At 39.1% G+C, this 16,243-nt stretch overlaps 1 protein-coding gene across 2 annotated transcripts; it reads right to left on the bottom strand.

Moving 5' to 3' along the window:
* Positions 1-1,083: 1,083 nt before the first annotated feature.
* On the bottom strand, positions 1,084-10,483 carry LOC130369427 (uncharacterized). 2 transcript variants are annotated; one of them, XM_056574698.1, is made up of 7 exons: positions 10,217-10,483; positions 9,254-9,295; positions 7,898-7,945; positions 7,589-7,651; positions 5,543-5,596; positions 1,688-2,329; positions 1,084-1,192 (listed from the first exon to the last, which is right to left on the bottom strand). In XM_056574698.1, the coding sequence occupies exons 1-6, from the start codon at positions 10,223-10,225 to the stop codon at positions 1,706-1,708; spliced, it is 840 nt and encodes a 279-aa protein (XP_056430673.1). In that variant the 5' UTR covers positions 10,226-10,483; the 3' UTR covers positions 1,084-1,192; positions 1,688-1,705. The 2 variants fall into 2 exon arrangements, with proteins under 2 accessions (XP_056430673.1, XP_056430674.1); XM_056574699.1 differs by lacking the exon at positions 10,217-10,483 and adding an exon at positions 10,004-10,123.
* Between the last annotated feature and the right edge of the window lie 5,760 nt (positions 10,484-16,243).

The raw sequence follows: 16,243 nt of genomic DNA, 5'->3' as shown, positions 1-16,243 counted from the left end.
AAACAGATCATTCATAGCAGCAGCTGCGCATACTATTTTACCTGTCCCCGGGGCCGGCATGCAAGGCCAGGGAGCCTGCGCGCATCCTCTTCATTCAAAGCGCTCCCTCCATCCTGTCTGATTGACAGGCAGGGAGCGAGCTCAGCCTGACTGAATTCGGACCGATGCCCGGCCAGCATCGGTCCGAATTCAAGCGTGACTTCACGCCAGGCTGCAGCCGGCCACTAGGACAGAGACCCCTAGTGGCCGGTTTTTAAATGTGAATTAAACTATTTTAATGAAAAAAAAAATAATGAAAGTATATTAGAGATATGTACATAAGTACTACAACATATCAAAAAATAAATTTGGTGACAGTGCCCATTTAAGTGGCATCTCATCACACATTGGGGGGGGGGGGGGGGGGTTGTGTGCCATAGGGTCTCTCACAAATTTATGTGTTCTACCTTAATAAATAGTAATATTTCTTCTATAGAATCCTTGGTCAATTCGTCTGGATAATTGGCTTGATACATTTTCTAGAATTTTCTATGCATTTGAACAGCTTTTATTTTCTGCCTGTTTTTATTAACATTTACATCACACATTTCTGTGTAAACTGTTTGAAACTCCTGGACCCCAATGTCAGATCTATAGAAGGCAAAACCACCTACCATTTAAAATATTTGTGCCTCTTATGTAACAGAGAAGCTTTTGAGCCCCCAAAGATGAGTCTGCTAACTCTGCATCACTTATAGTGCCTCATGACTTCATGTCACAGTGAACAGTGTATTAAATAGCATGGGAACTAGCTTTGATTTTACACATTTAAATGGACAAAAAGATTGCTTTATGCCCAATATAAACCCTACTATAGGGATATATATATATATATATATATATATACACATATATATATATGACTATGGTAACACACACATAGCAGGTGTTCCCAGGTGTTCCTTATAACGGAAACGAGTATTTGCAGATAAAGGGGTAGTGGTATGAGCACCATTTTGGCAATTCTGCATACAAAAAGATCCATAGCACCATATGATCATGTAAGCAAATCAGACACAGCAAAGATTATGACAAGTATTGATTATTATTTCATTTATTAGGACTTTGATCAGCAAAGCTAAGCTATATAATGGAATGGAAATTTTTATGGAAGATTTTATCGCCAACTCATCTGGAATGTGATCTTGGCTTCCTAAAACAAAAATAAAACAGAAAAATTATGTGTAATAATTGGAGATCTATACAATGGGAATAAATAACCCTATCAATAAGGTTTACACTGAGTGTTATATATTAAATACTTAAAAACGTCTGTTGAACTAATATGTCTTCAAAATGTTCATGTACAAATCAATGTTTCAATTCATTAATGCATTTCCTTCAGATGAATGCAACTTGAAGGAACCTGTTAGCAGTTGCTTATTTTAGGCAGAATGAAACAAGGACAGGCTCCCTGCGGAATTACATGGAAATGGGACAGGGATTCAAGTCACTCGGGTGGACCACAGTGGCTTCTCCCTGCCCCTCTGGGCCTGACTGATAAATCTCTTCATATTTGTGTATAGGGAAAGATACAGTACAGCAGGGCTCAGAAAAGGTGTCAGTGAATACCCCATTCCCTTTTACTTATTTCACCAAAACACGCAGAGAAATCTCTAACATAATGTGAAGTAAACACATATTTTACCTGTTTTTATCTTCCAAGTCAACCAGTGAGACCTCCGGTTAGTCCACCAAGGCTCTGTAATAGCCCTGTTTGTCCATTTAGTAATCCTCCAAGCAGCCCTCCTTGCTGATTCAATAGTCCTCCTAGCAGCCCTGTTGGCAGACTCAATAGTCCTCCTAGCAGCCCTCCTTGCCCCCCATTTAATAATCCTCCAAGCAGATTAGTCACTCCCCCTGTCAAGCCACCAAGACCCTGATTCCCTTGCCCACAAGCACCATTTGTCTGTCCACCTAGTAGTCCTCCTAATAAACCTCCTTGCTGTTGACCTCCAGATCTTTGCCCACCTAATAATCCTCCAAGCAGTCCACCCCCTGAACCGCCAAGTAGACCTGTCACTGGGCTCAACAATCCACCTCCTCCACCCGCTCCACCGCCAAGTAGGCCTGTCACTGGGCCCAACAATCCACCTCCTCCACCCGCTCCACCGCCAAGTAGGCCTGTCACTGGGCCCAACAATCCACCTCCTCCACCCGCTCCACCACCAAGTAGGCCTGTCACTGAGCCTAAAATTCCTCCTATTCCATCACCACCCCCAAGTAGCCCACGAGCAATACGTTTATTTCCATGACCAGCGGTCCCTTTAATAGGTTGTATCATAGCATCCTGCAAAATACAGAAATAGAATATTAGCATTGTAAAAACAATATTTTCTTTCAATAATTCACTACACACACATGCACACGTATAAAAACTTGGAATTCTGCACCGCTTAAAGCATATTTTTGCCTTTGGACATCCCTTTTGCAGTATGGTTCAAATTTAACACTGGACTCCAATACTACAATGGGGCTATTGGTTTCGCTTATATTAGACTACTGTACAGTGTCTTAGAATGTAAATGATCACAGAAAGCTCTGTACAAACCCTTAGCTAGGCAGAATATTATTATTATTATTATTATTATATAATACAATGCAAAGTGTAACATCTACAGAAAAAGCTGGCCAACCTGAAATTTTTGCACCAGGGACAAAGAGCCTTTAGCTAAGCCCTCAGGGTCCAGTTTCATACAAGGTTTAAGGAGTAATCTGGGGAACTAAACTTATCCTTTATTGCCAGGATAGGGGATAGGTGTCTGATCGTAGGGGGTCGCCACGTTCTCCAGAATAAGCCCGGCTATTTACCTGTCCAAGTAGACACTCTCAAAGATGAGCAGGAGTGATGGACCGCTCTGCCAATCATCAGGCTGAGATGCGACCCTGTGACTCCTGCTCGTCTCAGAAGGTAGGGTCTTGGAGTGCTCTGAAGACACGCGAGTAGGTGGGCCCTATTCTGGAAATCACTGGAAAAGGAAATAAGTTTAGATTTCCTCACTATCTCTTTAAGCAATACAATGTTTCTACAAATTACTCTAGTTTTTATATGTAGAGTCATACTGCTTTAAGCATTCCATATTTACATTGCACTACACTACACTATATGCACTACATTGAATTGTAAAGCCAGCTGCTTAATGTTTAAAAAGTCCTCCTAACCTAACCGGAAGCTATGTCAGGGAAGCTATTTATAGGGCCTTTGAAAAAAAATTGGTAGAATTGGTAAATATTGCAAGTTTCTGCTGTATTTTTTTTTATCATGTACAGTATATAATATATATCAGTCCCTGTATCTCAATAAAGGACAGATAAGGCAGGGAAAAAAACAGGTGATGGAGGCGCTGCACAACTCTGATCATGAAGAGAGGACTCGAGCAGCACAGGACACCTCATGATCATCAACCGCTTTTTTCTACCTTAGCTGTCCTCCATTACTATCGGTCACCAGCACTGGGGCCTGATTCTGGTAAGAGTGCAGCAGCCAACAACCACAACCACCCTATTCATGCCGATTGCTGCATTATTCAGCACAGCATTATACAAGGTGGGTATCTCACTCAGGTGTGGTGAAGGGTACACACCAGCAGATACCCCTCATCAGGGAGCGCCCCCTGTGTTTTTCATCCCTTATCTAAGCACTGCATCTTAATAAAGCAGTGATACCTGCATCTGAGATTCTTTCTTTTCCACAAATATTCATAACCCTTTTCTTGACTGCATACAGTGGTACGGAAGATACATTATGACCTCCTCATTTAGAGTGGTGAGATCTCTATAGCATTATATGCAGAATACATCAATAACAACCAATTCAACTTGAGGTTTACCCATCAGGTTAAGGGCTTCTTGACATGGTTTTGGGGGGACGCCCATAGTCATGTCCACCTACAGAAAGCCATGCATGCACAAAAAGCTATGCATCCGGGAATCAAAAACAAATGCTATATAAGGGGAAATGTTCAGGTTATAACCATGTAAGTGGGTAAGTAACTGGCTCAGTGATAGGAAACAGAGGGTGGTTATTAATGGTACTTATTCTGATTGGGTCACTGTTACTAGTGGGGTACCACAGGGGTCCATCTTGGGTCCTGTTCTGTTTAGTATATTTATTAATGACCTTGTAGAGGGGTTGAATAGTAAAGTAACAATCTTTGCAGATGATACTAAACTCTGTAAAGTGGTATACACAATAGAGGACAGTGCACTATTACAAATGGATCTGGATAGGTTGGAGGTTTGGGTCGACAAGTGGCAAATGAGGATAAATGTAAGGTAATGCACATGGGGAGGAAAAATCCGGGCTGGGATTATGTATTAAATGGGAGAACACTTGGGACGACTGACATGGAAAAGGACTTAGGAGTCTTAGTTAACAGTAAATTTAGCTGTAGTGACCCGTGTCGGGCAGCTGCTGCCAAGGCTAATAAAATCATGGGGTGCATCAATAGGGGCATAGATGCCCATGACATGGAAGTAATTCTGCTGTACAAATCACTAGTCAGACCACACATGGAATACTGTGCACAGTACTGGGCACCAGTGTACAAGAAAGATATAGTGGAGCTGAAGAGGGTTCAAAGACGGGCAACCAGGGTAATATGGGGAATGGGAGGACTACAGTACCCAGAAAGATGATCAGAATTAGGGTTATTTAGTTTAGAAAAAAGAAGGCTTAGGGGAGACCTAATAACTATGTATAAATATATCAGGGGACAGTACAGAGATCTTTTCCATGACCTATTTGTACCCAGGACTGTATCTATAACAAGGGGACATCCTCTACGTTTAGAGGAAAGAAGGTTTCTACACCAGCATAGACGGGGTTCTTTACTGTAAGAGCAGTGAGACTGTGGAATTCTCTGCCTGAGGAGGTAGTCATGGTGAACTCTGTAAAAGAGTTCAAAACAGGTCTGGATGCATTCTTGGAGAGTAATAACATCGCTGGTTATGTATACTAGATTTATAGGGACAGAACGTTGATCCAGGGATCTATTCTGATGCCATATTTGGAATCGGGAAGGAATTTTTACCTCGAGTATGAGGGTTTTTGCCTTCCTCTGGATCAACTCAGTAGGGACTCATTAGGGATATAGGTTGAACTTGATGGACTGTGGTCTTTTTTCAACCTCATGAACTATGTTACTATGTTACTATGTCTGCATACAAACCAATTCTTCGTTCTGGTGTGTCATATTGTATTTGAGGCCAGGAGTTCATGACAACCTGTCTTATCATTTACCACCCATGACTAATGATGTGATGTCTGTGTCAGAAACGCATAAGGTCTGAAGACAGCGCAAAGTGCGTTACTGCATACTTTGGAACACTTATGAAACATTTAATAAAGGCTACCTTTTAAAACTCATACTGGGCTGGGCATCCTTTCTGTCTGGTAAAGAATGTCCATATAAATTCTATAAATTCAGTCCATATAAATTCTATACTAGACTTTTTCATCAGCATATACCACAATATGTCATTGTTAATTTATAACACTTACCAGCAAAACACAATAGACAGTTAAATCACCAAGAGCAACACCACGCTGTCGTTCCTGTAAAAAGAATTTTGACAAATGATTGTGTCTGGCAGCAGCGTATTCCCTTCTTACTACTAGTAGCAAAAATATCACTAATAAAAAGCTGTTTCCTTTATGACATAAAAATACACAAACCAAAGCTAAAAAACAAACAAGAAAACAAAAAAAAATTACAATGATTTTATTATGTATGACCCCTCATCATACTCTATTACTGAAACTATGTTGGCAAATGGACTCCCGGAAAAGTTAATCCCCCCCTCCCCCCAGCTTATCTACTATATTATATGCATATAGAGAAACACGCCAGGCCCGACTTGGCTGGTCAATACATTAGTGCTTATTCTGTGTTCAAGAGGAGCTGGTCGATACAGGATTAATGTCTGCTTCTTATGGTTTGTGGTTCTCAACGTCCTATATAGAGTTCAGTCTTGTATCATATATGGCATGAGTGACCCGCATCTCTACACACTACTCCCCACCTGTCTGCACCCTCTTGTTTCTATGAGATGTTTTAAAATTCAAGAATAAAGAAGTCTTTTTGATACGGCACCTTGGTGAGTGATCCGTCCTTTCTTTTCTCATGCCATATATATTATCTACTCTATTACCCACAAACTATAGACAATGTTACAAAAGTAGGACTGCATAGAGATGGCTACAGAACTCTGTAACAAGCCACGCACATGTGCACTGTCAAACATACCAGACACAACATATTGATATCCCAGTCCTTATAGTAATCCTTATCTCATTTTAGTCTCATTTTAGAGTTTTAAATATATATATATATATATATATATATATATATATATATATATATACATACATACTAGCTGAATACCCGGCGTTGCCCGTTTTTTCCTCCTTCCTAATCCTTGTTGGGGAGGAAAATCAACAGAGTAAGAAGCTTTTGACTTCATATCCCGTCCTCATATATTGTTGTCATATCCCAACCCCATATCCCGTCCTCATATCCCGACCTCCTATCCCGTCTTCATATTCCGTCCTCCTATCTTGACCTTCTATCTTGACCTCCTATCTCGATCTCCTATCCCAACCTCCTATCCCGACCTCCTATCACGACCTCCTATCACGACCTCCTATCATGTCATCCTATGTCAACCTTCTATCTCGACCTCCTATCCTGACCTCCTATCCTGTCCTCCTATCCCGTCCATCTACCTCAACCTCCTATCCTGACCTCCTATCCTGTCCTCATATCCCTTCCTCCTATCTCGACCTCCTATCCCGACCTCCTATCCTGACCTCCTATCCCGTCCTCCTATCTGGACCTCCTATCCCGTCCTCCTATCTCGACCTCCTATCCTGACCTCCTATCCCAACCTCCTATCTTGTCCTCCTATCCCGGTCCTCCTATCCCGGTCCTCCTATCCCGGTCCTCCTATCTCGGTCCTCCTATCCCGGTCCTCCTATCTCGGTCCTCCTATCCCGTCCTCCTATCCCGTCCTCCTATCCCGTCCTCATATCCCGTCCTCATAACCCAACCTCCTATGTCAATCTCCTATCCCGACAGTAATATGTGTATCAGGAATTGAAATATCGCCAGCTGTACGGAAGTTATGTGGGAACATACATTTCCCATTGATTTGCATGGGACTTTAAACAAAAACCCCGACCCTCACAAATGGGGTAGTTAAGGGTTAAATTAACTATCCTATATTTTAGGTGGACATATAAATAACATGTGACCAAGTATTATCGAAATATCTCCAGCCGTTTGGAAGTTATGCAGTAACATATTTCCCATTGACTTGTATGGGACTTTAAACATAAACCCCGCCCCTGGCAAATGGGGGTGAGTAAGAGTTAAGTTACCTATCCTATGTTTGTTGTTGAAATATAATTAACATGTGTGCCAAGTTTCATGTTAATATCTTTAGCCTTTTGGACGTGATGCTGGAACATACATACATACATACATACATACACACATTGAGTTTTATATATATAGTTTTATATATATCTATAATATGTTTGTTTTACCAGCAGCTGTCTCATAATGTTTATCTGTGTTAGAACACCATTCTCATCCATAGCCACTTGCTCCTGGGGACAACAGAAATAATTCCTTACATTACATAGATATATTTTCACGGATACATTTTTAATGGATTTTTTATGAAAAACACAGTAGATGAGACTGATTTCTCTCCATGCATTGAACCCTCAATTAAAATTAACCAGCTTGCAATATGGTGCACAATACAGTTCTATACTATACTACAGGCTGTAATGCACAATTATATAAGGAAATAAAGATACCAAGGATGAAACAACAACGAAAAAACTTACTGGACTTTTTTCCCCAAAAATATCTTCAGTGGAGCAGCCGGTGACATCCTAATAAGTCAGAATGTAAAACATCACCACAAGTGAGAGAAAATCGCAGCTACCCAAAAATAACATCAACATATTATAATGTTTATTGTAAAGTATATGATAGCCACAGCTCTGATAGCTATCAGCTGAGGACAAGAGATACATTTGTTGCAAATCCTCTTTTAAAAGCGCCATTTTTTGTCTATTATTCTGTTATCTAGTATTACCACTGATCAGCATTTGGAGTGTTCCCTATACCAAATGTAGTACAAATTTTACTTCTGTGCCCCCCTCTCCCAATGGTTCAAACTATGGCAGTTTTCTGTGTCTATACCACCAAAAGATACATTCCACTTCAAAGAAGGCAGCCATGACCATTAAGCCATATCATTCCCTATTCCTTTACTGTTAAGAACACCAATTTCTATGCATGACTATGTGAGACACCTGTCAGAAATGGACAAGATGATAAGTGCAGTAGAAAATTCTGGTTAAAGGGGTACTACCGTGCAAAACTTTTTTTTATTTATTTATTTTTTTAATCAACTGGTGTCAGAAAGTTAAACAGATTTGTAAATCACTTCTATTAAAAAATCTTAATCCTTCCAGTACTTTTTAGGGGCTGTATACTAAAGAGAAATCAAAAAAAGAAATGCATTTCCTGTGATGTCCTGACCACAGTGCTCTCTGCTGACCTCTGCTGTCCATTTTAGGAACTGGAGAAAATCCTCTTAGCAAATATATTCTTCTCTGGACAGTTCCTAAAATGGACAGCAGAGGTCAGCAGAGAGCACTGTGGTCAGGACATCACAGGATATGCATTTCTTTTTGGATTTCTCTTTAGTATACAGCCCCTAAAAAGTACTGGAAGGATTCAGATTTTTTTAATAGAAGTGATTAACAAATCTGTTTAACTTTCTGGCACCAGTTGATTTAAAAAAAAAAAGTTTTCCACGGTAGTACCCCTTTAAGCCCGAGGTGACCATTTTTAGTTGGAATGAAGTCATTTGTGGCATACACTGTATTAGAGCATCAATGGCAAGTATTGTATAAATCCACAGCAGGCAACATATGGGGCATCTATGGCAGGCACTGTATGGCGGCATCTACAGCAAGCAGAATGTTATTGATTTAAATTGGCCCTTGCATAAAATGACCAATTTGATTTTCAGGGACAGTAATCTCTGGGGTGTGCCTTCTGGGCAGCATAAATGTTATATTTCTTTGATACAAAAGTGACACATTTGCTGAAATACAAGATGGCGACACAGTAATAAAGACTAAACAATATTAATGCAGGAAATGAAGATAATATTTTAGGATTCCTACCGCAAGAGTTTGTATTTCTTTGATAAGTTTTTCTTTGTCATCCTAAAAACAAAGTATAACAAATCCATTAAATTGGCACTGTCACCGAACAAACTTTTCTTATTGTTCTGAGTACTGTTGAACATTACAGTTTGTAATATATACTTAAATAAAAAGAAAAAAGAAAACATAAAAATGACCGCCTCTAGAGGTCCTCTTTCTTGCTCCACGTCAACGTGTCCAGATTTAGCAGCTCACTGGGTACCGGCCATAAGGTGCAGACATTAATGGTCTATTCACACATACAGTACTCTGTACAGATTTGATGCGCAGGATTTTCTGCTGCAGATTTCAATGTAAACTGAATGACTGAACACAGCTTGAAATCCTGCGCATCAAATCTGCGCGTGAAATCTGCGCAGAATACTGTACGTGTGAATAGACCCTAAAGGTGATCACAGCTGTACTCGGGCAAGGCATGCAAATGAATTGTCTTTGAGCGAGCACGCTCACACAGAGTCAGTGCGGCTATGACCTCTGCGCACCAAAAGTCCTGAAGAGCCTGCCAGATTTCTTATGGTAAGTATATATTGTATTATTCTCTCTGTATTCACGTGTGTCAACACGACACAGCACAAAAACAGCCGATTGCTGCTGGGTTATGCGCGTAATGCGTGTGCCTCTCACATAAAGCGGGGTCTCCTGCCTGCTAGGCCCCCTTTAATAAATATGTACACCCCTGTATAGTCACCTGACAGAACTCAGCCATACCTAGTCCATATGAAAATAAAGTCCCACTCATCTGACATATTCACTGAATCAGCCACAGGGGACTACATAGCCCTATAACTCAGCAACAGGGGGTCCGATCATCATGCAGTAAACAGGTATGTCAGCAGCTCTCTAATGGTTAATGCAGAAAATGTTCTTCAGAGTGACCACGGTTCCTTTTTAAGTAGGGATTAAGTAGGGTTTTCTTTTTACCTTAAACATCACATATGTGCAGATGAATTCTGCAACACTTTTAGCAGCTTGACCATTTTCATTATTCTGGAAAAAAAAACCAATTTTTCATTTTTTTTTTTTATCAAGTAAACAAACAAAAAACAACATATCTGATTACAGTATAACAGAATTTGGTAAGCATTTATTAAAAACATATTGGGGAAGATTTATCCAGATTTATCAAACTGTGTGAGAGAAAATATAGAGTGATTTTCCCCCAGCAACCAATCACAGCTCAGGTAACTAGTTGAGGTAAAGTGAAAGCTGAGCTGTGATTGGTTCATGTGGGAAAATCTCTCTATTTTTTCTCTCACACAGCTTGATAAATCTGGGCCTCTGTCCAGAGGAAAAGTTGCTGTGTTGCCCATAGCAACCAATCAGATCGCTACTTTCATTTTTGAAAAGGCCTCTGAAAAATAAAAGCAGTCAGATTGGTTGCTATGGGCAACTCAGCAACTTTTTGATAAATCTCCCCCATTGTTCAGCTTAAAGATTTACAGTTTACATATAGTATCAGTCACCCTAAACATAGAAAATTCGAGTAAAATGGCCACAGCCCTAAGATTTTTGTTGATGGAAAGATGTTACTGCACAGCAATCCCTTTTTGTCTAAAGCAAATCATATACTTTAGATTAGTGGTCTCCAAACTGTGGACCTCGGGATGCTGTAAAACTACAACTCCCAGCATACCCAGACAGCCAACGGTTATCTGGGCATGCTGGGAGTTGTAGTTTTGCAACATCTTGAGGTCCACAGTTTGGAGACCACTGATCTAAAATACAGTGGTCCCTCAAGTTACAATATTAATTGGTTCTGGGACGACCATTGTATGTTGAAACCATCATATGTTGAGACCATAACTCTATGGAAACCTGGTAATTGGTTCTGAAGCCACCAAAATGTCATCCAAAAATTGGAAAAAGTGAGGATTAAAGAAAAATAAGTAGATAACTAATACAGATAAAGCAAGATCGTACATATAAAGGTAAGAAAGAGCTGCCGGGAGCTGTAAATCACTGTCTATTTAAGTGTTTCCCAACCAGGGTGCCTCCAGCTGTTGCAAAACTACAACTCCCAGCATGCCCGGACAGCCGAAGGCCTCTTTGGGAAACACTGACCTATGTAGAGGACAGGAGCTTCTTCAGGGTCCTGTACAGAACAAGCAATGTCCTAAAAAAAGGAAAAAGGAGCCGCCCTCACTTGATGTCCAAAGGAGCAGCTAACCCTGGCACAGGTAAAGAGTACAGAACATATAATACCTCCCTGTACTGTAGGGGGCGCTACCAGACACCAGTCACTGCATGCACTTTAGGAATACAGGGGTTTTACCAGTGAAATATCCATCCGATTGGTCGGTTCTTCCAGCCATTGACACGTTTCACAGATTCCATAGCATTGTATGTTGAGTCTGGTTTCAAGTTACAATGGTCCAGAAAAGATCATTGTATGTTGAAACTATTGTATGGTGAGGCCATTGTAAGTTGAGGGATCACTGTATATGATCTGCTTCAGACAACCCATACCTTCATATGTTATAAGAGTAAAGGTGGACATACACAAGAAATGCTGTATCTCACCCCATGTACTTTTCAAAATTTGTGATCTATTATATATTTTCTCTCTTTTCTTTTTGTTTCTTTTAGCGGTACTGTGCTGAGATAGTATGTCATATACTTACCATAGCTTCTTGCAAGCAGCTTGGACCATTAACAGGACCTTCTTCATCTTTGCCATCTCGGATAACATTTGACATGCCAGGGACTAGAACATATAAAATACTCTTAATAATCATAACCCCCAACATTAAAATAAATAAATAACAGCCCATTTATTCTATTCTACAGGCTTATATCTAATGATCAAACTCAAGTTCATGAGAAACTCAGTAGGTGTCATTCATACCTTCACATTTATGTTCTCCTATATGATCTCCTGTATATCTATATCTATATCTATCTATCTATATTTATATATATATATATATATATAATCCCAAAATAAAGCAGCACTACTTATCCAGTCCAACCAAAAAATTGGTGCCAGCGTCCCAAACGACTTGATCAGAGTCCATCCAAGATAAGAACCAGATACAGGCGCAGCACTCCAACAAAATAAGTGATTTAATATCTCATGTCAGCATTACAACGTTTCAGCTCCTCCTGGAGCCTTTTTCAAGCATGCTTGAAAAAGGCTCCAGGAGGAGCTGAAACGTTGTAATGCTGACATGAGATATTAAATCACTTATTTTGTTGGAGTGCTGCGCCTGTATCTGGTTCATATATATATATATATATATATATATATATATATATATATATTGTATGCTTGAAAAAGACCCCATTGAGAGGGTTGAAACGTTGCACCAATGGATGGGTGAATGAATATCACTTTGCATCTTTAACCGCTGGAGTGATGCTTCTTGCCTTAATTTTGGTTTCCTATATATATATATATATATATATATATATATATATATATATATTTATATATATATATATATATTAGTAAATCTGAAGTTTTTCGTGGAAAGTAAATTAACCTATCTGAATAATTACGGGATCCATCCGGGGTGCCTAAAGGAAACCTACACACCGATGAAGAAAACACAGAAACTCCTTGAATATGTTGTCCTTGGTCAGATTCAAAGCCATGACCCCAGTAACACAGGACAACAGGTAAAAATGCTTACCTGTGAGCAACTGTGCCCATGTTTCTATTCATCTCTAACTTAAAGGGGTACTCCAGTGGAAAACTATTTCTTTTAACTCAACTGGTGCCAAAAAGTTAAAGGGGTATTCCAGGATTTTTTTTTATTTGACTATGTTACAAGGGCTGTAAAGTTAGTGTAGTTCATAATATAGTGTCTGTACCTGTGTGTGACGGTTTTCTCACAATTCTTCTGTGATTTTCACCCCAATGTTTATTTTTAACAGCATACAGAATGACTGCTGTCTCAGATTTTTCCCAGCTTGCAATGCGGCCGAGACCTGACTCACTGACCTGACTCACTAGCCTGTCTACTTCAATGGGTGGAGGGATCAATCTGCAACTAATGAAACAGCTGTAGGCACCCTGATTAAAAACCACAGGTCTTTTGAATGGATGTAGCTCATTTATGTTTCAATGGATGAGGTGGCTGATGTGTGGGAGGGAGGAAAATGGAATTATGGGATTTATAGTCAAAAAAAGAAAAATCTAAACAGAAAAAACCAGTTCACAAAAAGTTAGCCACAGTGTTATGGTAATCTCACAACATAGCCATTTAGCCCCAAGACAAGCGCAGATCCTTCCTAAGCATGTCCATTACTGTCTGCCAGGTAAGTACTAAAATCACCATATGGTGGATAACCCATTTAAACAGATTTGTAAATTAATTCTATTTAAAAATCTTAATCCTTCTAGTACTTATCAGCTGCTGTATGCTCCAGAGGAAGTTTCTTATTTTTTTTTTTTCAATTTCTTTTCTGTCTGACCACAGTACTCTCTGCTGACACCTCTGTCTTTTTTTGGAACTGTCCAGAGCAGGAGAACATCCCCATAGCAAACCTATCCTGCTCTGGACAGTTCCTGAAATGGACAGAGGTGTCAGCAGAGAGCACTGTGTTCAGACAGAAAAGAAATGCTTCCTCTGGAGCATACAGCAGCTAAGTACTGAAAGGGTTAATATTTTTAAATAGAAGTAATTAACAAATCTGTTTAACTTTCTGCCACCAGTTGATTTAAAAAAAAATATTTTTCCACTGGAGTACCCCTTTAAGCCATGTTCACACGACAGAATTTCCGAGCGGAATCTGAGTGGAAAACTCTGCTTGGAAATTCCATTGCAGGAGAGTCCTATTGCTTTCAATGGGATTCTGCTGCACCGTGCACATGGCGAAATTTCTGCAATGGAAATATCTGCAGGGTCCTTTTTCAATTTTGAGTAGAAAAGCTCTTCTCCATAGGGTAGGTTCACATCTATACCCCACACATCTGTTTGTGGTACAAAAACAAGATCAATTTGGCTCAAAGTTGCATACGTTTTTGTGATATATGGTTTTGTTTTAGTAAACATTTATTTGTTTGCATATTTTTTAGATATATACTTTTTTGTTAATATTTTAAACTATATAAAAACTATAAAACAAGCAAAAAGCTAATAAAAAATGCCACAGCATACCTCATAAGTGTTAGTTCACATTTATACCAAACAGATGTACCAAAACAAGACCAATTTGGCTCAGTGTTGCATATGTTTTTGTGGTATATGTTTTTATTCATGGTATATTGTTTGTATCCATTTGCATGCTTTCAAATTTTTGCACACATAGACTAAAATGATATAATTCTAACTGCCTAGAAATACCTTTACTTTTATAAAGTTATATTACTTTGTAATATAACTTTTTTCTAAAGCATTTCAATATATAATGTGCACGGGAGTGTCCACAGAGGCGTTTGTGCAGATCCGGCATGGGCACCCCTGCAGTTACCAACACAAATGTTGGAGCCCCGTGTTGGCTCTTTCTGCTGCCACTAAATCCTTAAAAATAAATCTTATAAAAAATATAAAAAAAAATGTATGAAGTTAAATTAAAAAGTGATATAACTCTATTAAAGCAATGTATAACAAATCTCCAGACTACCTCTTTAAAGGGGTTATCCAGGAAAAAACGTATATATATATATATATATAATCAACTGGCTCCAGAAAGTTAAACAATATTGTAAATTACTTCTATAAAAAAATCTTAATCCTTTCAGTACTTATTAGCTGCTGAAGTTGAGTTGTTCTTTTCTGTCTAAGTGCTCACTGATGACACGTGTCTCAGGAGCTGTGCAGAGTAGAAGCAAATTCCCATAGCAAACCTATTCTGCTCTGTGCAGTTCCTGAGACAAGCAGAGATGTCAGCAGAGAGCACTGTTGCCAGACAGAAAACAACAACTCAACTTCAGTAGCTGATAATTATTGGAAGGATTAAGATTTTTTTTATAGAAATAATTTACAAATCTGTTTAACTTTCTGGAGCCAGTTGATCTAAAAAAAAAAAAAAAAAAAAAAAAGGTTTTTCCTGGAATACCCCTTTAAGTCAATAATAAAAGGCTATTCAGAAAGCTCCAAACTCCCTCTAATGGTGGCTGAAGGCAGATAAAATGTTATGCTTTAACTCCATATGAATGCAGGGTATAGAAAAAAATGAAGCAATGGCTGCACAATCCCCCTTCCTCCATTTTTTATTAAAGTAGCCAGCGCAGAAGTTGAACCTAAAATAACAAGGGACTAACAAATGGAGATTTGTTTTAAACTTGCTCTCCATTGTCTTATTGGTTATAGTCTACTGACTGTTATTATTTATTCCCATTGTAGTCTTTAAATAGTCAATGGAAGTTTGTAGTCTGCTTTACTGGAGACACAACTGACAACATTTTACAGAACACAGTATAGAACAAAGTATTTCAAACTAAACTTACTAGCACAATAGTCACACGAGCATTGGCACTTACCAAAGCAACATACAGCTGCGACCAGCAGGACAGGATACATGGTCTCCATGTCTGTTCTCCTAGCAAAGTGTATCTTTACTATGGATACTGGAAGTGAACTGCGTAAAAACACTAAAGATTTGATCAATTTATACGATTTGCAGTCTTTTAGTACATCCAATACTAACCAAATATACATCATCATGAGGAAGAAGGTGTGAAACATAAGAAGAATGAAATCTGATAATCATGATACTTGTCATGTTTGCTAGGTATCGGATGATCAAAGTCTGCTAACTTAATGGTTATTTTTACCCTTATATAAATCAAATGTTATCTTAGCATTTACCTGGAAACAGTAAAACCAAATAAGAACTGGTAAATGTCACAGAACAGTAGAACAAAATCAACAAAGATCAATGTATAAGAATGATTTACGAGAGTCATCTCTTAGGCTAGAATTCCACTTGTCTTTTGGGGGAAAAATGCCATGAAAAAAGCCAGTTATGCCGCATGGCGTTTTTTCGGCCAAGAAACGCTGC

This window comes from Hyla sarda, chromosome 4 (genome assembly GCF_029499605.1).
Source record: "Hyla sarda isolate aHylSar1 chromosome 4, aHylSar1.hap1, whole genome shotgun sequence".
Lineage (NCBI taxonomy): Eukaryota > Metazoa > Chordata > Amphibia > Anura > Hylidae > Hyla > Hyla sarda.
This window is presented reverse-complemented; position numbering and strand designations above follow the sequence as displayed.